This window comes from Pteronotus mesoamericanus, unplaced genomic scaffold (assembly GCF_021234165.1).
Source record: "Pteronotus mesoamericanus isolate MK-2021 breed Mesoamerican mustached bat unplaced genomic scaffold, CSHL_Meso_final contig_68, whole genome shotgun sequence".
Classification (NCBI taxonomy): domain Eukaryota; kingdom Metazoa; phylum Chordata; class Mammalia; order Chiroptera; family Mormoopidae; genus Pteronotus; species Pteronotus mesoamericanus.
In genome coordinates this window covers 26307150-26330164 of record NW_026555234.1, presented here as the reverse complement: position 1 = coordinate 26330164, position 23015 = coordinate 26307150, and the positions used below count along the sequence as shown (strand labels likewise).

The 23015-nt window shown below is 38.8% G+C and overlaps 1 protein-coding gene across 3 annotated transcripts in view; it reads left to right on the top strand.

Moving 5' to 3' along the window:
• Positions 1–23015, top strand: part of ATP8A1 (ATPase phospholipid transporting 8A1) — a 206621-nt gene that overhangs the window by 143594 nt on the left and 40012 nt on the right. For all 3 annotated transcript variants that reach the window (XM_054582124.1, XM_054582126.1, XM_054582125.1), the window contains 3 exons: positions 1908–2080; positions 19225–19408; positions 19500–19610. In XM_054582124.1, coding sequence (XP_054438099.1) covers positions 1908–2080; positions 19225–19408; positions 19500–19610 — 468 coding nt within the window. The remainder of the gene's footprint in view (positions 1–1907; positions 2081–19224; positions 19409–19499; positions 19611–23015) is intronic.

Genomic DNA, 23015 nt, shown 5'->3' with positions numbered 1-23015 from the left:
GAGCAGAGGGAGTGTGGGGGCCTTCCATGTATAATTTACTGTCTGAAGAGGGATCTGTGTTTGCTGGACTGTGCAGAGAAAGACAGGCTCGTACTGAAATGTAATTCGCAGTTTCCTTTCACTACGTAGTAGCCATGTGATCATGGGCAAGGATCTTGAACTCTTGTCTCAGGTTTCCCATCTGCAGAATGGGAATAACAGTAGAGCCTTCTGCCTAGGGTGGTAATAAATTAACTGAAATGTCATATCTGTATGCGTAGCCCTTAGCACCATGCCTAGTGTGTGGTACATGCTGAATATTGTCTCATTTTTACACTTTGTCAGTTCATTGATTTTCTTGTTTGTTCATTTAACCTATGTGAGGACAGCCAGTTTTAAGACAATCCAGGCTAATCTGCTGCAGATTGTCATTGATATAAGTTTTGCTTGCAGCATTTCACTGCCATTTTTTTACCTCCTTTTCTTAATTCCTCTTGGGCCAAAAATGTCCAGCAGAAAATAAGAGGGTGAAGCCTATAAATGAAAACAGCTACTTCCCCTCAGTGTAAAGTGTGAAGAGGAAATTTTGCGAAGAATGTGCCTTATGGTGGTCCTTGGTGTCAGAGTGTAACAGGGGACAGGGGAAGTGTTAAGTCAAGTCCCAGTGCTGGGAAAAGTGAGCGGCCTTGCTTTACAGCGCAATCCGGTTCTATTATTTTGATCAACAGATTCTGAAATTCCAGAACATAGTGTGAACCACATTTGAATATGATTGCAGAAACACCTTCAACAATCCCCAGTATAAAAGTTTAATCACCTATGCCTTTGCTTCCCTCATTGTGAAAATAACTTTGAAATGACTGTACCATATCCTTAAATTGGAACAATACTTCTATCTCCCATGAATATAATAAAAAATTATTATGAGTATTTTCATTGTAGCTATAGTTTATTATATAAATATATATATATTTGTGTTTATTATACAAGTAACTGCAGGCTCAGATATTAGCACTCAGAACAAAACTCTGGTAGGAGGGAATTGTGCCTTATTTTTGCCTTGTGCAAAGCCAGCACTCGGTTCCTTCACAACGTTGGGGCTTTTGTGAAACAGGAAACAGGTCCCGTTAGGTTAGAGGAAGAATTTATAGGATTTGGAGAGAAAAACTAAATATCCTGAAACTTTTTGCCTTTGAAGAGCTGGGAAAGCCGTTCATGACAGAGAGGCTAACACAGCTGCTCTGTGTAGTTGAGATGAACAAAGCGTTTCTTGACACTAAAGGTTTGTATTGTGCCCGAACGTGAACTCTTCATTGATGGAAGGGGTTTTATTTGATCTGTCAAGATTACCAAGCCATATGTCACCATCCCCAGCAAAAATACAGCATTATGAAATAATGATTAAAGTTGCAGAAGCCAATTCATGAAGTGGCAAGAGATTATAGATGCTGCATTTTCTCCTGTTGGTTACTGGGAATTAAGTTTCAGCATTGAGGACTTCTGAAAGAATACCCATAAATTATTTAAATTATATTCCCCAACTTTCTCCTTGATTTTTGGCTGAGCAGTCTTGACGAGTTCATAAATTAGGGCAGTGTTCTATTTTAATAAGGTAATTTACTGAAAATGCTTTTGCAGGATCGAACTTGTGTGGTTAGAGGGATGAGCAAAGATCGTAATGGAATAGGTCATCTGTATCTAGTCCCGAGCCTGTAGGAGCACATGTGTGACTTCAGGCAAGCAACTTGCTTACTTGATGGGATACTGTTTGTCCTATCACCTCCGAGGGGCTTTTGTGAGATTTAAGTAAGTGGAGGTACATGGAAACCTCTTGAAGCAGAAAAGGCACTAAAAATAACTAAATGTAGTTGCTGAATATCCTTAACATAGAACAAGTGGGCATTTTGTTTGTGTGTTTAATTTTACAGGGAACGAGGGAAACTCTCAGTCGTCACTGCGTTACCCTGGGTGATGCTCTACGGAAAGAGAACGATTTCGCTCTTATCATTGATGGGAAAACCCTCAAGTATGCCTTAACTTTCGGGGTCCGGCATTATTTCCTAGACCTAGCTTTGTCCTGCAAAGCTGTTATTTGCTGCAGGTAAGTTCTCCTAAACATTGTCCAGTTTCAATAGAGAGTGACTTTATCCTAAATTCCCTGATTTTGAAAGTTTCTTAAAGTGATTCTACCCAGAATTTGTAAATGTCAGGCTATATTTATTAGTAATTCAAACTCAAGATTCACAAACTGAGGTCGAATTTATCAGCAGAGTTTTTGAAAGTGAGTCCTAACAATCCCTAGTAGTTACTGCTCACAGTTAGAATTGGCAGGTTTCTTGCCATTTTCTGTGTTTAAAATCAATTATTTACCTGCATTCCTAACTAGTGTTATTTCTGTAAAGTTTCTGTTTTCTACACTTAAATCTCTGACCCTGCCACTAGGATTTATTTTGGGGAATGGCATGATGGGAGGACTAACTAAATCATTTTCCAAATAGCTTAATATTTTCCTGAAGGCTCCGCTATTTGGAAAATAATTACAACTGTACAGTCTTTTAATTTATAATATTGCCCTCTAATTTATAATATTGCCTGTATCCTAAAATAAAATCTGTTTTGCGTTATCAAGTCTTCATCCATAGAATTATATTTTATTTGTAAACCATCCAGTCCTTCCTGAACTTCTTGTTAAGGACTCTTCCCCTTCTCTTTGTCTAAATTGTTTAAACTATGTCTTCCTAAAATTTAAGGTGTATTTGTGACTGTGCCCAGCCTCATCCCTTCTGGTCACCATGGCACCTAAGGATTTTCCTCTTCACCATCCATGTACCAAATCTTACCAGCTGGTCAGACAAAGTTCAGGGCAGCAGTTTCTCAAATTCTCCTTTTTTCTGGGAGAGGAACTGTTAGCAGGGCTTCTGAAGAATTTCATAGAATCTATGCTTTTAATTTTATCATTAAAACTGTACTGTTTGCTTTTATTATTTTATTTAAAATACATTTATTTTAAAAAGAATGCTATGCTTTTTAAACCTTTTCTGTTTTTTTGGTCCAGGCTTAGTCACTAAAATGTCCTGTATATAATACTGTCTCCAAACTTAGAAGCCGTGCCATGTAGATATTTCCTAAATTTTAATTGCGATATACTTTGTGAAATATAATTTAAATCATACTTAATAAGTACCCTTTATAAACATCACTTCAACCTATAAAATTATATCATAATCAGAGAATTGAGTTGCTTTTTATTCTTCTCAGTAACATGTATTAATTAAAAAAAATTACTATAAAGCTGTTGGAAAAATGTTTCACAGATAATTAATATTAGTAAGAATTAGTCTCTCTTGCTTAATCATGAAGAAAGAATTAGAAATTATTTTACCTTCACTGTGTCATTTGCACTGTGGTACCCTTATGCGTTTTATTTTATTTTATTTTTTATTTTATTTTACTTTATTTTATCTTAATCCGAGGACATGCTTATTGATTTTAGTGAAAGGGGAAGGGAGGGAGAAAGAGAGGGAGAGAAATTCTAGTGAGAGAGGAAAACACCGATGGATTGTCTCTGGAACGTGCCCCACCTAGGATTGAATCCGGGACCACTTGGTGTATCGGACGATGCTCCCATCGACTGAGCCACACCAGCCAGGACCTCGTGCTTTTTAAAACCTGTTCTCCCGGTAACCTTTCTTGGTCCCTTGCTAATCCCTAGAAGTCTTAGTAATGTGCACCCCTGACAGAGTCTTCATCAGAATAGTATTGTGGCCAGATTTGGTTGTTTAATCATTGCCACTAATGGGATCACAAGGATCAAGAAAAGTTTTCTTGAAAACATATTAAGTGATATGACTGTTGGCATCTATGTGGACACAAAACAGAATCCAGAGCTATTGAGATAAAATGACAAGTTCCCTTGAGTCCGCGGCATCCGCCCTGTGCCTACTGTGCGCCAGACGATGGTGCATGTACGAGAATGAATAAGACTTCCCGCCAGCTCTCCTTCCTGTATCTTTCTTTCTTTGCATTTTAAGTAGAAAGAATTTCAATTGGTTTGAAAGATGTGGGGGGCCAGTTTTCAAAATGCAGTCCCGGCAGCTGAGCCTCATTCTTACAGCGTTGCTTAACACGGTTCCTCCCACCATTCTTCAGAAAGTTGAGCCACAAATTAAACAATAGCAGAGCGAGAGAAAAACTAGCAAGCAGCATCAAGGGAGGAAAAATATGTTCTGTGCTTGTGAAATTCCCTCCCGAGATCCTTGTTCTGGACGCTCACTAGTCACATGGACCTCGGGGCTCCTCCAGGTCCCCAGGAGGGACTCACACCCTGCCGTGCACGTGCAGCTCTGCAGCCCAGCTTATAAAGATGTGTGTGGCCCCTCTCTCCCCCCCGTCCTGCTTTATGCACGTTGGAGGACCATGAAGGTCCCTGTGCAGACACTGAGGTTTATTTAGACTTTTAGCCTTGCTTTTTGGTTTTGCTTCTTTTTCTTTTTTTTTGAAGTAAAATATCTTTCCTCGGCTTTTTTTCTTCTAATTACCTTCATACTCTCTCTTTTTCCCATAAGGACTGTGGTTCAGCTTCCGGTCTGGCTTTGAGAATTCATCTAAGCCCATAATTACATCAGTGCCCCTGCCCAATTTATGCCTCTGCACCTTCTCAGCCTGGTGCCTCTTGGCATTTAGCTGTTGGCACAAACCATCATCGTATCATTGAGCTTACTGACCTCCAAGTGTAGTCTCCACGCTAAGCTCCTCTCCCGGGGGAGGCATAGGTGAGAAATTCTGTAGATCATTCTTTCCTGTGAAATGCCAGTGTCACTCCTGGGTTTTTAGATGATTACCATCTCCCAGCCTCAGGAAATTCTCTATTTTACTTCACTGCAAGAGATGCTCCCGATAAATGCTGAACATTATTCCAAAGTACAGTACAGTACTGTTTCCCGAATTCATTTATGTTTATTCTAGCTGTATGGGGCTTTCCCCTCAAACTTCTTTCCAATCTATTTCTCGTCAGTCCATGCAGGAAGATAATTCAGAGTCTGCCCTTCCCCCAGTCCTCTCCTCAGTCCTAGTGGGACTAAAAGTGGAGGGAAGGCCTTCCCGGAATGGATGGGGAGGCCCTCCATACTAGTTACATCTGTCAGCATTACGTCAGCCTCATCCTTCCCTGACATTATCAGCCTAAAGGGCAGAAGGCAGTTTTTAGTGTTTGCCTAATTGACACAGTTATAAAAGATGAGCGTTTTCCCTGAAGAGTCTGAAGTGGAATTGAAAGAAACAGTTGTTCTTCATCGGTAGTCACGAAGTCTCTTACTCACCACTCTTTTCTGAAGGGAATATTCCGAGACAGAAATAATACCCTCGCCCCCTAATTATTCAGGGCTTTGGAGTCCTGGTTTTGGTTTACAAAGAGAAGCTTGCATGTTATTCCTCAAATATTTTTTTGAGTATGTAAAATCCAAGAAGTAAAATGAAATCTGTTTTTATCAGTCTATCAGGTACTGTATTTTCATGACGACCACGCAACGTTCTTTTTTACCTCTGTGCACATTTACCTGTGTAACCTGAGTAGTTTAATGGGAAGCAGGCCTCTCGTGTTAGGGTGGTTTCTGATCAGTTTTCCTGGTAATAAACATGAACTGTGCCTTGTGGGCCACCTCCCTTCTGTTCTTACTCAAGTACACCGATTCTCATCGTTGGGTGTGATCACAGATACTTTTGAAGAATGAATGAAAGCTGTGGGTCATCTCCTCTAAAATATACATGTGCACACAAATATATAAAACTAAATGCACCATTTTAGGGGTTTGACAGACTCCCTGAAACTCCTCAGACAGGTAGAGGAGGCAAAAGGCTCGCTCCAAGAGTCCTGAAGATTTGTGTACACAGCTAATATCAAGAGCCAGTCTGCAAAGGAACTGTAGCAGGAAATAACTTTTCATGTCAGTTACCAATATTTTGTGCCCTGAAGTCATACAGCTTATATTATGTAATGACATTTTAGCTGGGGATTCACAAAATTCTTCTTCTAATGCTCCCTCTCTGGTACTGCAGATACCAAATGGTATCTCTCTGGTCTTGGTTTTGTGACCTATGAAATGTGGGGCTTGGCGTATAGCCATCATTCACGTCCTCCAGGGAGCCTGATGTCTAAAGCAGCTCACAGTGGAACTTGCCCGGCTTGGAAAGATGGGAAACCCTGCACACATGCACACTTTCTGGGTTATCCCCTTCCAGCGTGAGAGCTTCTGGTCCAGGAGATTTCTCTGAACCCTTTCTTTCTTTCCTCCTTTTTCCCTTTTTTCTTTCTTTCTTTTGTTTGTTTGTTTGTTTGTTTGTTTGGATGAACCATACTTCTATTGGCCACTCTATTCTGGGAAGACTCTGTCTACTGCTTGGATTAACTTAATTCGGGGAAGCATCTGTTCCCCCTCTTTTAATATTCTCTCCAGAAGAGAGTGGGGACGTTGCAGTGAACTATCGCCGTGTGTTAAATAGCATGTGGTTTCTGAGATCCTCGTCAGTTCACATAACCTAGCCTTTCAAAGGATTTTACATTTTTTTCTGTAGTTGTCAGTTTAGTTTAAACATATATTGAAACTTATGTTCTGTGACAGTTGGTTGAAAATTGGCATAGAGCCTCCAGCTTTTAGACCGTCTAGTAATCACCGTTCTTCTACATAATTTATGTACTCATGTCTTCTGAAAAGCAGAAGTTAAATTGAAGTGAGCGTTCTTCCCTACTTGCAACATCTCTAATCAAAGTTTAACCCCCTTGTAGGCGATTTCCCCACAGTGCATAAAAAAACACTTGACCTCAGTGAGTGTCATCGCTCGGGAGTAGCATTCCAGGCAGCACCTTTCACCTTAGTCCCATCAAGGGACCCTCCAAGAAGAGGTCTGGAGGGACACTTTGCATACTTTCTGTCATAGCTTGAGTGCATTAAATACAGGATTTATTTACTTCTGGAATCTACTTCTTGAATTTTTTTGAGATTGCTTTCAACTTTAAGGATTTCTCTGAATAAATGCTCTAGTTAAAGAAAGAGTAGTCATAATAAAGCACAAATGACGCTAATAAATGCTCAACAGACATTCCTTTAAGAAAAAAAAAAAAGTTTGAGAACATCGTTGGATGCCAAAGCAGATGTTTGGCTGTGAGAAAACCTACAAACTATTAATGAATGTCAACCCTATATTTGCTTCCAAGATAATATGAATAAATGTTGGAAATGTTGAAAGCATATTTCTTTCATACATGTATGGTTGAAAGAGGACACAGTGCATAAATTTTATGATTTCATAAAATGCCCATATTTTGCTTTAACATAACAATAGGTTACTCAGCCCTGTCGATCTTATTTGCTATTATACCCCTACTGAGTGATGTTAAAAGAACTGCATGGCCCTATTACAGCCTGGTGTACCAGTTATGATGTACACCACCAGGGAAGTTCGTATGTGACAGTAAAATATCTAAAATAGATGAGAAATCTCAATGCAGTAGAATCTCACTGAAATTCAGTGATCCACCATGACCAACACAGTCACGTACACAGGCACATTAGAACTGCAGATTATATAAATATTCTGATACAGCAGAGCTCACCTGTACTGGAAAGTACAGAAAGTGTAAGTGAACAGATCAGTGAATTTCCACAGAGTGAACACGCTCCTGTATCAAGCAGCCAAGCGTGACAACAGCCCAGAAACCCCCTCACGCTCCTTTCAGTTCTGACTCTCCCCAAGGTAACGGCCCTCTGTTTCCATCACCTTCCCCCTTAAATGATATCTTATTCATTTTAGTCTTTTTCTGTTTTGTGTCTTCCTAACTCGGAATAAGTGCGTATGTCTTCTATAACTGCATTCCAATTTCTGATGATTCTCTTCTGTTCAACAATTTTAAACACAGAACGCTGCAGCTTTCCAGGAAAAGCCTCCCAAAAGCCTTACATAAATCAATACATCAGTACTCTAATGCTCCAGCCAAATGCAAATCCACCTAATAGATCGCTTACAGTTCTCCTTCAGCTCTTTGGTGATAGAATGAAAGGACTTCATTTTCTTGTTTGCGAAGGACGTGATATATGGAACCTGCCACAGTTCTCTGATCCATCAGTCTACTGACTCGACTGTGAGGGAAAGGGAAGCATTGAGTTAGTTTGGTGTTTTGGGTTCTCCTTAAACCCATGATGGCTCCTAGTGATTACTGTCCTTTTAATAAAGCTATCCGAGCCAACCCTGCTTAGGGCAAGTTAAAGGCTCACTGTGTGGGGCCAGGCTGGAGTTCCAGGAGTCAAGACCAGGTGGGATGTGGGCCATGACTGCCTAACAGCTGTAGGCCATGGAGTAAAAGGAGAAGAGAGGCTGTCTCCCAGGGGGGAAGATGGTCTTGGAGAATAACAAGCATATCACCAAGGGACCAGAGAGAGAGAGAAGAAATGGACATAAAATGGCAAGCGTCAAGTTCGGGCATGAAAGAGGAGGTGATTCTGGGTAGCATTCTCTAAGAACAAGGCAGGATTTTGTAGAGCAGAGGTGGGCAAGCTTTTTCTGTAAAGGGAGAGAGAAGTAATATTTTAGGCTTTGTCGGCTACTCAGTGTCTATCACAGCTACTCAACTGCGCCGTTGCAGCCTGAACTGACGTAGAGAACAGGCTGCTGCCTGGACTTGGCCCTGCAGCCAGCCAGCCCCTGCTGTGGAGTGTCTGTGGCTGCTGATGGGAGGTAGAGGGGATTGGTTCTGACAGACCCGCCTAGAATATTGATGGAGTTTATTCCAAGCACCCTGGCCTGTATTGTCCAGACTCTACCTGTCTTGAAAATGGGGACGTTTTCCCATCTTGCCTGGCATGTTGCCCTTTCTCCATGCTTCCTCAAAAATGACTGATAATCTTTCTGTGGTGACAGCCACACAGTCCAGAGATGCCATCAAATTTCACTGTGCTCTTGGATTCAAGATAACCCCTTACAGCGGTGTCTAACCCACAGCTTGCAGGCCGCATGTGGCCCAGGTTGGCTATGAATGCGGCCCAACACAAAATCATAACTTTACTTAAAACTTTTTTTTTCCACTCACCAGTTTTCCTTAATGTTTGTGTATTCAATGTGTGGCCTAAGACAACTCTTCTTCTTCTAGTGTGACCCAGAGACACCAAAAGGTTGGACACCCCTGCATGAGGAGAGTTCCAGCAGTCAGTCTGTTTTTAAATGAGGTGTCAATAAATATTTATATATCTCAGCAAGAGAAATAAGAGGAACCGAGGCCACAAACATCAGATCTTGCTTTGTCACCAAAATGACCTCCCTCTGCCTTAAAAGTACCCGCAAGGTGCTACTGGGTAATGATGGTATAGGATTGGGTGGGAAGATGAACAAGCTAGCCCTGTGTGGAAGCTGCAAGCATCCTAGAGTCTTAAACTAAAACCAGTTCTTCTTGTATTTTCATATATTATTTAATTTTTTCCCTTCATTCCCAGCCACTTTCTCTTCACTCCGCCTGAGGAAAACAATCTCAGGTGTTTACTATGTTCCCACCTTCCATGCTTTATTTGTACATACATGTAGCTATCAAAAATATATAATATTGTTACATATGTGTTGAATTAACGGATAGATACATATTTATAATAATATTTCAACATAAATTTTTGCTCTTTTGATTTTTCTACAATTTTAAGACCTATCCATGTTACTAGATGTATAACAAGTTTATGTATTTTCACCACTGCTTATGGATAGCATTGTATCTATCCAGTACTATATGATGGCCACAGAGGTTGCCTCTAAATCTTTGCTACCACAGAAAGAGGTAGCTGAAGTGAGTATCCTCTGGATGCACACAAGCAAGTGTTTTTCTAGCTTATATGCTCAGGAATGGAAGTGCTTGGCTGTGAGCTACATGCATATTTCATTTCGATCAAAATTGCCACTTTGCTCCCAAACAGCTGCACTAGTGTGTACTCCCAGATCCATGTAGGAGGGTTGCTTTTCCCTACCTCACCCTCACGCTTGGCATACCTGAATTTATAACCTTGCCGACTTAACTGTTGAGAAGTGGCCCCTTGTTGTTTTGATTTTCATTTCTCTGATGGCTAGGGAGATTGAGCATCTCTTCATAGAACTCTAGGTTTCTACTTGGGAAGTTCATTCATTCTTTCCTTCCTTCCTTCTTTCAACAGATGTTCTTCAAACACTCACTATGTGCCAAGCACCTTTAAAGGTGCTATAAAAAGAGAAGTGAACAAGAGGAAAAAATAGTTCTTACCTTCACATTGTAACTTTTGTTCAATAAAATAAATACATGCACATTCAAAAGACAGTCATTGCTGTGTGAGTTAATGATTTATTATATATCGGACTGACTTACATGCAGTCAGTCAATGGTAATAGTAGCTATGAAAAAAGGTAGCACACTGAAGAGGGATAGGGATACTGAACTTTATGTTGACTGCATAAATTTCCTGCTTATGTACAAGAATTCCTTGTGTGTTCTGGATAGTGATTCTTCGTTGATCATAGACATGGCAAAAATCCTCTAGTCTCTCTCCGTTCTTAATTCTGCCTGTGGTGTTCTTCCTTGACTAAAAATCATTGACCTTGAGATAGTCAAATTTCATTTTCTTTTTCCTTTATGGTTTGTGCTTCTTAAATACCGAGAACATCCTACTCACAAAGATATTCTCCTACTTTTTCATCCGTTAACTTAACAGCTTTCTGTTTTCCACATAGGTCCCTCATTCATATGAAGTTTATTTTTGTATATCTTATGAAGGAGAGGGATCCACTGTTTTTCATTTCTACATGGTGAACAAACTCCCCCAGGGCCACTTACTGAATAGCCCCCCATTCCCTCTGCTGTGACACTGTATGTGCGAGCTCTCAGGCTCTGAGGCCAGACTTCCCAGAATCTAAGTGCAGGCTTCACCTCTTGCTAGATGAGTAACACGTTGCCTAGTGTCTTCGTCTTTGAAGTAGAGATACAAATAATTGTTAGCATAAGGTTGTGAGGAATATATGGGTTGATATATGTATTCAGTGCATTGGCAGCTATTCTTAAAAATTAGGTTATTCTTAGAAACACTATCAGATTTTCTTTTATGTGGCCTCCTTCAATATTTCTGGTAAGAGGAATATTACCATGCGGAAAGATTTCTCTCTGAGCCTGTGGCCTCTTCTGTGTCCTAAATTCTATTTTGTCTGGTATTCAAATTACTAACCTGGAATTCCTTTGTTTCATATGTGCCTTGTCTTTTTTTTTTCCGCACCTAAACCCTTACATTCAATCCTTCTGTATAATATAGTGACTAAGAATGCTGTCTCTAAGTACACAATGCCTAGGGTTGAATCCTGACTTTACCATTTACTTGCTGTTTTACCTTAAATAATATAATGTTTCTGTTCCTCGGTGTCTTCATTTGTAAAATGACAACATCAGTGACTTATCTCACATAGAGTTTTTCTGAGAATTGAAGAGTTTAGAACATAGTGATCAAATAAGTGTTATATATATTATCTATTATTATAAAGTATGTCTCTTTTAGACACCATTTTGCTGGACCTGTTTTTTTTTTCAACCTAAGAACCTGTCTTTCAATCAATAAATTTAACCCATGTATATTTTGTGTAATTATTGCTATATTAGGCTTTGTTCCTCCTCTCTTATTTTCTCTTTTTCATTTATTATGCTTTTTGATGTTGTTTTTTATTCCCCCTACTTTCCACACTCTCCTAAATCAGATTTTCTGCTGCTGATTTGAAAGCTTTGTGATCGGCATCTAACCTATGTCTGGTTATTTCTATAGTTCTGTGCTTATTATCTACGCTCATGTGTCTTCCTTTCCCTGCCCTCCCAAAGATATTAAAGTAATTTTGTGTGTGCATCCAGCATCAGATCTTACTTCTTTGTAAGTTATCTCTCTCAAAGCTGTAGAAACTTTTTAAAACTTTATTTAACCATAATGTGTCTACAAGTAGGTACCTTTTTCTTACACTTCTTTTTGGCCTTTCAATATAAGGACACATCTTTCTTTAATCCTTGGAAATTATCATTCATTCTTTTTCATCCTGACTCTTCTTATTTTTTTGTTGGACTCATGTTATATATATGCAGTTATCTCTATTCCTCCATATTTGTTTCACTTGTCTTACAGTCTTTTCTTTAATTTCCTGCTATCTTTTGGGACAGTTTACTTATTTGAACTTTCAAGCTCTATGATATTTACTACTCACTTTATTATTGGCTTCTTTTTTTTAGCAGTTACATTTTTGTATGACTTACTATCCATTTGGTTCTATCTTCCCAAGGTTTTTTTTATCATACTTCTTTTAAATTCTTTTTTTTATATATGTATATTTTTTAACCAGTTCCACTTCCTTAGCAGTCATTTATTGCCTTTGTACATATGATCTTCTCCTGTCTTGAAAGTTTTTCCTGTGAGACCACGTTTCCACATTTGCCCAAATAAGAGAAAGGTAAAGCTAGGTCTTAACTTGAGGTGAAGTTGAAGAGAGCTGAATCTAGCTTAGTGAATCTCTGTTTTCCCCTGCTTTCTTTACCCACCACAGCTCTGGTTAGAGGCAGCCACATTCTGAGAGAACCAAGGTAACTTTCAAGTGTCTGTCATCACACACATGTCATTGGCCACCGTCCCTGCCTGGCTCCATGCCCTGAGGTTGACCAGAAGTCTCTAATTTTCCTGTTTCAAGGCATATGATGGGAATCTTCTGGGGGTCTCTGCTTCAGGGCATTGAGAATACTCCTGGAATTGGGATGTTATTCTTCAAGCATGTTATTTTGGGGGACTTTCAGTTTCCACAGCTCAAGCCTAAGCCAGAGTTTACAGTTGTGCTGAGAGGTGCCCCTTAGCCCTTTACAGCCCAGTCTCACCACCCCTCACACTAGTCAGCCCGGGCCTGCCTGGGGCTCCATGGGGAATGAGCAATGCAGCCGAGAAGCTTCCCCAACGGTTTGTTCCTTGTGGCCCCTGCAGTGCTCCCTCTATGCCACTGACTTTCTAACTTCCACCACTAAAGTGCCACCACGTCCTGTTTCCCCTGACATCTATTGCTTAGAGTCAGCGGTGACATTCACGCTTACGGTGACATGCAGAGACCCCTGCATGAATGGCTCTCATTCATTCTGAATATGCTCCCTTCCATTTGACTTAGAAGTTTGTTTTCTTCTCCACCTATAATTTTTCACCTCTTTCCCATTCAGGTGAGAAAGCCTGGAGAACTCAAATCCTAGAGCACAGTTCCTCCATCCTCTAGACACAGATTACACGGACTGCCTCCTAACAGCCAACAGTCACAAATGAGGGGGCTGTAAAGTTAGTATCATAAGATAATGAGATGAATTTTTCTTGCAAAATTTTCATTTATTCAGTTCCACTGGCATTTTTACATCTGCTGCATGCTGCATACAATGCTAGGTTGCAGAGAAGTAGATTATCAATATATATATTTAAAAAAAAATAAGCAGCACAATGGACAAATTGTTCTATGGTATGAATACTACCATAAAAATTTCTACTAGGAGGAGTTTTCTTGTTAGCGTCTTTTACAATAGAAGGTCTATTTGCCAGTTAGTAATTGGGGTGCCTATGCACCCATACACACACACACACACACACACACACACATTCATGCATATTCAAATATATGCTGTCAATATGATCAGTCACTATTTTCAATATTATCTGAACCATTGAAATGGAAAAGAGTAGTAGTTTACCTATAACAACCTAAATTCTATAAGAGGGACATTTTGCGTCTAAAATGCATTGCAAAGGGAAATCTTTTTTAAAGCTACTCTCCTTTTCTGTCCTGTGGAACGGCCATCTGTGTTTTATTTCTGCAGCCTCAGTCCCTATGTTATTAGAACCCCTCAACGCCTCTGACTGCACAGTATCACAGACGCTGCTTCTGGAGGCGAGGAAAGCGCCCGCTCTCTGTTCCTTTGAATAACGCAGTTCTCTGACCTAGAAATGGTTGAATATTTCATTATGTACCATATGCTAAGTATTGTTTTTAGGATTTGCTATGTAAGTGGCTGTTTTCATTCCAGTAATGAGCTGATGGTGAGTTTCTAGAAGGGTTATGCCACTTATGCAATTTTGGTACATGGAAGACAACATTTTTTTTGCCATATTTTAATTCCTCCTCAATTTAAAACCTTTTAAGAGCCTCACAAATTTCAGTTCAAAAAAAGAATCAAGTAAGATCTCATAAGTTTTTCTCTTAGGTTTTTCTCTTTTTTGTAATTTCTTTATTAGTCAGCAGAATATGACTCAATGGGGGATGGCCTGATATCCCCAAAGAGAAATCTTAGGAAGTTTGTTGCAAAGGAAAGTACAGCAGATCCGCACACTAATGATCCTGATCTCTAAATAGTCCCCAGGAGCAGCCCTCAAGCTTAGTAAATACAGGGGCTCTGTCCATACTGAGTCACTATAAAAACACTTCAGGATAATAAGGGATTACTATATTCCTCCATGTTCTTTTTTTCCCCCTAGTTTCACCTTATTTTTTTTTATTTTTTAGAGAAAGAGGAAGGGAGGGAAAAAGAGAAAGAATGATCAATATGTGGCTGACTCTTATGTGCCCCCTACTGGAGACCTGTCCCGCAACCCAGGCATGTGCCCTGACTGGGAGTCGAGCCAGCAACCCTTTGATTCGCAGGCTGGCACTCAATCCACTGAGTCACACCAGCCAGGGCTTAAGATTCACTGTCTAAAGACAACTCTATAATAACTTTTAAGTTCACAGTGTGAGCTTTCAAGATAAGATTGTATCATCAGCATAATTTTCACTGTATAAGATATTTTAAGGTTATTAACCTAAAATATAATCCAATAAAATAAATTATTGTACCCCTTTGTGCTACTTATAGAAAGTCCCTTAAAATATTCCTTACTATATGTCTATGTATATACCTACATATATAATTGTTATCCATATTTCATTCAAAAAGGTGATTCATTTAGTTAATCTCATTAAAAGAGTGCAAAATGAGGCTCATATAATTTGGGCCACTCTATATATTTTCTAGTTTAAATGGTAAAAAATTTCCAGTACTACATTCTAATGTTCGCAGGGCCATGAGAGTTACTACATAGCAAATAAGGAAAGTAATGAATAACATGTGCAGAAACTACAGCCAAAATATCTGAAAAGCATATTGCGCTCAGTGCACTGCTAGGTTGTATCACAAAGGACCACCCTCTGTGGAGCCACAGGGAAGAAAACCAGACCTTTACAGCACATGCTGGATACGTGGTCTTTTGCTATAGAGGCTCTGACTTCTGAAGAATAAAGAGCAACAGTAGAAGAGAAGAGAACTGTGAATAATTTAAACCCTGATGCAGATCCATGGGTGGTAAAAAATATATATAATATATCTAGGGTAGGAAACAGTGCTTTTATGATGTTTCTGGATTTTACATGGGTCGCTACTGGTATTTGTAAAATTAAGATTTTAAATATTCTCAACCATGGATGTGTGGGTTTTGATAGACATCTGGAAGAATTAACTTGCATGGTGAGGGTGTTCTAGATCAACAATTTTCAACCGGTGTGCCACGAGAGTTTTTAAAACATGCAACACCTGACTATTTAGTCAGGAGCACTGACCTCTTTTCCCTTAGATTGTCAAGTTTTTTTAAAAAACTGACAACAACCAAGACAACAATAGCTGTCTGGTGTGGATGAATAAAAATTTCACCTATTTTTTTGTCAGATCGGCAAGAAATATCTTTCTTGGTGTGCTGCAGAATTTTAGTAATTAGTTCGTGTGTGCTATGGAATGAAAAAGGTTGAAAACTGCTTTTCCAGACTATTATGGAAATTGTAAAATGTGGAAGCAGCTGTACAAAAGAAAATAAACTTTAACGAATGAAGCAAGTGACCTTTTATGATACAGAAACAAACAGTGGGAAGGAATATATTGTGGATAATTTTTAACATGAAGTTAAAAAGCTTTAATATATGCTATTTCTTTTACCTGCCGTGAGCTTTCCTTGTCAAGGCCAAGTCAAATTCTAACTCAAGCTAATTTCTATATCCTCCAACATGATCAAGTACTGCTAATTACATGAAAAAGCTTTATGTACTACACTTCTTTTTAATGTCTTGTCATTTGTTTTGCTATCTTGTAGTCCCTTTGTAGCAAGGAACAATATTTTAAATGGATGCTTTAAAAACACAAATGATCGTTTTAACTAATTTCAGCTTGAGTACCCTGAGTCCCCTTAAACAGCATACCCTCCCCGAGGCAGGCTGGCAGGTGCCCACAGCGCATCCCACCCAGAGCGGACGGTCACGCGTTAGTGCACCCCTGCCCTTTGCTTCCATGGGTGGGCTTGGTGTTTGTTGGAAATCAGTGTGTCCTTGTTCCCTAATCTGTTTATCCCTGTGCTACTTCTTAAAGTCATCATCCCTTATTTAAATATGTCCTAAGTCTTCAAAATAATAACTAATCAAAATTGTTTGCAGGGAAACCAGGTAAACTACTCTAGGAAGAGTTTTTGAGTTGCTAAAAAAGTTGCCATTGAATTTGGGTGGGTGATCTAATCAATTTGGGTCAATCATTACATTCTAGTCTTCACTTTAATGAAAGCACCATGGATGGTACCTCATGAAGGAGACTTCTGCAACCAAAATATGCAGAACTTCAAACAGCAGATCCATATGCAAAGTAAGGTTTCTTGCCGTGCATCACAAGTTTGTACATTTATATTTTGAGTTAAATATTTAAGTAGGTATATTTTATTGTTTTATGAATTCCCACTTAAATCTGACATCTTCTTTAGAAACCAACTGCTGTGTTATACACTTCAGATACAAGGGCTTCCACTGTTTCTTGCATCTTCTTCCAGCCCAGTTGTCTACTTTTAGCTTGATAATAGAAACAGATGCTTTGGCTAGTAACAGTGGTGGTATGATTTGGGTGATGACTCTCACTTCATCATCAGATGTTTTTTAAAATAGACATTGTTCTTGCCACGGGGACTTGCAGTCTGTTTTTATCACCTGAGTTAACCACACCCACAGAGTTGGTGAAAATTGCAGCCAATTCTAATTTGGGGATATTGAAAATTGCAGTGTTGAGCAGAGAAAGCAGTGGTTGTTTATAATAGCCATGAAGAAAGAAAACAAAGTTTAATCTAGCTCTTTTCTGAAGCTTCTTTAAATCACTAATATCAGCTACGATGTGGAGATGGCACCCTTATGACACTTTCAGTTATGAAAAAAATACCCTGCTTTCTGGCTCTATTGATAGTGTGCCATCACATGTGTTTACACTGTAAGACTGTAAAATTGTAAGAAAATTCTATAAATGTTTTCAAATGTGTCTCTCTTTTCATGCCCATTTCCCATTTGGGGTTTTTTTTTAAAGATTTTATTTATTTATTTGGGAGAGAGAAAAAGAGGGAGAGAAACATCAACATGTGGTTGCCTCTCACATGCCCCCTATTATGAATCTGGCTCGCAAACCAGTCATGTGCCCTGACTGGGAGTTGAACCAGCGACCCTTTGGTTCACAGGCTAGCACTCAGTCCACTGAGCCACACCAGCTAGGACACCCACTTGTTTTCTCAGTCCATTTAAGTTTTGGCATTTACTAAATGTCAGCTCTAGTCCAGATCTAAAACATTGGCCTAGGACTAGTGGGGTTACCCGTTTAGATTAGCCTATCAAGCAAAATGAAATAAAATTTGAAAATGACATGAAAATTGCTTGAGAGAAAAATGGGGGCCAACAGTGAAAAAACCCCTTCATTGATGGCCTGATATTCATCCATTCTCTTATATTCACAGTTATGTCACTTTGCACAGATGATAGACTTTGATAAAAGGAAATTCAAAGAAACACTTACAAATAAGTCTTGCGTATGGCAACCTTTTACTGAGTTACCCATTTTGGGTCAGCCCTGGGTGTACAAAACGAGAAGACTGGTTTACTCTGCAGGCAACTCAGAACCTAAGGTGATGATTCTGCAGCCTGAAATAAAACCCAGAGCTGCTGGCGGAATGACACCTTTCTGAAGGGCAGTGCGGCCTCCTGAAAGTACGAATTTGTGCTCAGTGTCCGCTGCTCGGGGTCTTTCCTAAAGAATAATCAGGACAACGTGAGCAATGTTGACTCTTTCTGAGTAATGATCTTTGTTTTTAAACAGAATGATAAATGATTTACCAGATGTCCCAGCAGATATTATGAGACACCTACTCCACTTAACCTTGATAAAGAGTTTAGCTCTGAGTTACTTTTTCTTGTTCGTGAATATTGTGTGATAGTTGTTTCTTAGTGTTTAATTACTATCTTCATAGTTTACTGAACCAGTTCACTGTTTAGTTTTCCTTTCTTTCTCCTCAATTGCTAAGACAGTGTACATAATATATTAATTGCAGTGACGCATTCTGCCTTTGAACCCTTCCATCGTTGTTGTGGGGTTTATTTATTAGAAGTCTGTGATAAGTTGATCCAAACTTAATACCAAGAGTGATATTTGTATGGGCGCCGCTGTTCTCTGTCCCTGATCCATGTTTATGCAGAAGGTTGCTTGATTCTATTTGACCATTAGTCAGTAGCTTTGAAAGAAAATTGAGGCGCATGAACTATGTAACCAAGCCTTTGGTCTTTACTATGGTTGATTGACCATGGTGTCTGAGAATAGGTCAAGAGGTTAGCCAATTCCCTACTGTTCATTTGAGTAGAGTTTTAAGTAGTTTTAAATGTGTATTACATTGTCTAAGATCAGCGTTCAGTGGCTCAGAACTTTTCATTTCCATAAATGGTATAGGCTTTAGTTGGTATTTGGACTACTGTCCACAGCTTTTCTGACTTTTTTCTTTCAAAAGTGAAAAATTAGAAATGCTGATGATATTTGTTAGGAAGTAATGGAATTTTTTAACTCACATGTTAGGTTGCTAACAAGTTAATGCAAACTCGTTAAAGAAATAAACTATTACTGGTAAACTAGTGTTTAACAAGGTTTGTCTCCTAAAGGTTTACTTCTAAGACGCCAGTGTTATTTTTTTCCCTCGAAGTGGCATCCAGGTTAACAGAGAACCAAACAGTTGCAAACCTGAGACCTTTCCGTAATGGTTCTTCATAGAACTACATATTCATTTGGCTCTTCTGCTTCTTAGATGCTTCAAGACAATTGACATTTCAGAATTCTTCCCCCGCCCCCCCCCCGCCCCGCAGAAAACAGAGCTAACTTATCACTTGTTCTAATTTAAGGGTTTCCCCTCTTCAAAAATCTGAAGTCGTTGAAATGGTTAAGAAACAAGTCAAAGTCATAACGCTTGCAATTGGTGATGGAGCAAATGATGTCAGCATGATACAGACGGCACACGTGGGTGTCGGTATAAGTGGTAACGAAGGCCTTCAGGCAGCTAATTCTTCAGATTACTCCATAGCTCAGGTAAAGCATCATTTCTGCACAGCACACCAGTCATGTCAGTCAGCTGACACTAGGAGAAGGAAAATACTAATGTTTTCCACTCTTGTTTCAGTTCAAGTACTTGAAGAATTTATTGATGGTTCATGGTGCCTGGAACTACAACAGAGTCTCCAAGTGCATTTTGTACTGCTTCTACAAGAATATAGTCCTCTATATTATTGAGGTAATAGCAGGTTAAGCTTTAAATCCTTGTTCCTTGCTTAGAGATATAAGGAGATTTTCTTTATGAAGACATATTCTCATTTTAATGAATCCATTTGCCCACTTTTTATAACTTCTAAACATGTTACAGGGCTGTCCAACCCACGGCCCAGGATGGCTATGAATGCGACCCAACACAAAATCGTAAATTTACTTTATGAGATTTTTGTTTGTTTGTTTTCGTTAGTGTTTGTGTATTTAACGTGTGGCCCAGGACAGCTCTTCTTCTTCCAGTGTGGCCCAGACACTTCAAAAGGTTGGACACCCCTGTAACAAAAAGGTTGTCAGCCATGGAGGATAATTAATGCTTAAATTATGGCTAAGAAATGTATATTGCTTGGGTGAGAATTGTTGAATTGCTAATGACATAATGTTTTCAGCTTTAAAAAGACTATAAACTGTATAGAATTTTTTATGAAGCTCAAAAACATAGAAAATAATGTACTGTTTAGGGAGAGAAGTTGTATTTGAAAAGAAAATGAAGGGACTGATAGACATAAAACTGAGGATAGCAGTTCTGCTGGGCGGAGTGAGGGGGTAAAGAGGAGGCAAAGAGGGGGCAGAATGAGGAAGGCTAATCAGTAGTTTTGTTAGTATTGGTCATCTTGTAGCTCGTACTATGTTTCAGACGTAGGCACTTGTGTATATAAGAATCCCTTGCTACCAGATCTGTTTTGGTTTCTGAGTTTGGTTAGTAGCAAGAGTTTAGGTAATGAGGAATTAATCTAAAAATTATCAGAATATTTAGTTCTTGTGTCTGTATAGCAAGAAATCCCAAATTCTTTTTTATATATCAAATATACTTTTGAAATGAAAACTTAACCTGGGTCAGGCATATCACTTCCAAAGGGATGTGGTTTGTCCTACAAACAACATTACAGTACCTACTGCTTCATTCAGCAACTACAAAGTAAATGAAGCATGTTTCCCCTCCTCCAAGAGCTTGCAAATAGAAATACAGTGCAAACCACACATGTAATTTTAAATTTTCTAGAAGCCGCATTAGCAAAAAGTAAAAATTAAAGCCCAAATTAATTTTTAAATGAAATTTTATTTAACTCAATATATTCAGTATTATCATTTCAACATATAATCACTATAAAAATTCTTAATGTGATGTTTTACATTCTTTGTACTAAGTGTTCAAAATCAGGTGCATAGCAGTGGCTACCATACTGGACAGCAAAGCACTAACACATAAATAAGTGATCTGTACGGTCATTCAGGAAGTGACATATAAGTCACTTCCTTTTTTTTCACATCTGGCCTTTTTATCGTCAGAAGCAGTATTTGTAATATATTTAAGCTCTAGGTGTTACGAGTTTCTTGCTCCTCGTGCAGCTCCTCGGAGCATGAAGATGGGCCCATGTAGCTTGTTAAGAAAGCCCTCCGTCTGCCCCTCCTGCCAGAGGACCCGCCTTTGCCCCTGTACACGTGCCCAGGGCCTCCTTACCGATGTTTGTTTACGCCATCTTGCCTCCCAACCTGCTGGCTGTTCCTACACATCTGTCAAAAGAGCCACATTGTGAAATTGACATATCTGTCTATTTCAATCAAGCCATTGCTGTATGCAGATTGTATCCCATGCTTTACACCAGAGAAGTAACACTGTAAACAAACCAAAAAAATACATCGATTTCACCTTTACCCTATTGACAGGTTGTTAGAACTGCTGTATGTTTAGTTCAGCTATTCTTTATACCTCTGTTGGAATGCTTATCTCCTTGTTAAAATGTTGACTGAGCATAGTTCTTACAAGTCAGCTTGTAAAATTGAAACTTAGTTTTCAAGTATGCAGGCAGTTTTATTTATTGGTCACTAAAAATCTAGAATTAGGTTACAACCCATTAAGTAAAATAATCAAATACTTCGGAAATACAAACAGGATAATCTGTAAACTTACTATTGTTCATTACTGCCAATTTGGTCTATAATGGTCCGTGTTTTGAGGCAAAATGCACCTCCAAAATAGCTTATGAGATCCAAAAAATATATATTACTTTTTGTACATATAAATTTGTGCTTTTTTTCCTGAAATAATTATTTCTGATTACCAGTCTCCTCTATAGTTACTACCTTTTCTAATTATATTTTTTCTCATTCAAAATAATATCAATTTATAAACTTTATTTTCATGCAGTTTTGAAGACACTAGGAGTTTAAAGCCATGGGTAGCAATTAAGTTTGCTTACAAAATTTTAATTTTATAAAATTAAGTAAGAGTACTCAACTCACTCAATTATTTTTAAATCTAGAACATTGACAATCAGCAGTGTAGTAGGTAAAGCTTATGTACTAATGGGGAAAATAAAATATGTTAAACTCAAAAGGAAAACTGAATCTGTACTGTCTGTTTCATCCAGAGTTATATGTTTTGTGGTTGAATAGCCCTAAATTTCACCTGGCTTTGAATTTAAAGCCTCTTCATAAGATATTTAACACTAACCAAATTCTTTAAACATTGGAAAAGAAGTTAAGTCCTAAACTGTACTAGATAACTCTTTTTTAAGTTATTTTTCTTTTAGCACTTTAAGGAAATGTACTTTGAATATAATTCAGCTATCTTGGAAACAAATTGACCTTTTCCATCAATTCCCAGATACCCAACTTTTGCCAGCTAAAACAAGCTCTGCAGATGTTAATGGCTCATGTCAATACTGTGAATGAATAGACAGAAAACACATCATTGAATGTCTCTAGTGAGGACAACTGCCAGTCTCGAATCTCTCCTTTGAGTTTTTTGTGCTGATCAGGCGTGGGAGCAGAGGAGTCGTTGACTGTGTGTAAGCTGCTGTTTAATATGCAGAAATGCTCCATCAGGAAAATGTGTGCAAAGCTTTCGCTGCCACTCCTCTCTGCTGGGACTTGGAACTTAGGAAATAATACCAGGAGAGGCAGGTCCGAAGCTGCTTTGCTAATAAAGGAATAGTCTGGAACACTACGTTTTATAGATTATCTGCAAAAACTGCTTTTCCCATTGCTGTATTGCCAGAAATATCACTAACTGGCTACTTTGTTGCCATAAATTATAGCCAAACAAATAAATGCAGATTTGGCAGGTGGCTGAATAAAGTGCTTACTTAATGGTGGCCGCCCAGCAGCAGCGTCAGGTGTTCACTGAAATTACTGGCTCTTTCTAAAGTGATTTGTGTAAAATTTCTTTGAGACGTCTGACTCCTTCCTACCAAAATAAGACTTTTTTTCTTTCAAACAATTGGTTGCATCCAGGTTTTCTGGTAAGATCCCAAAACAATGTAGTGTTTCTAATTTTAGAAGCTCTGATTAAAGTTAGCGAGGTGTTATTTTTTCCCACGTGTTGTGCTGGGGTGTGGGGTTCTTGTGAATTTAAATAATATAGATACCTCTC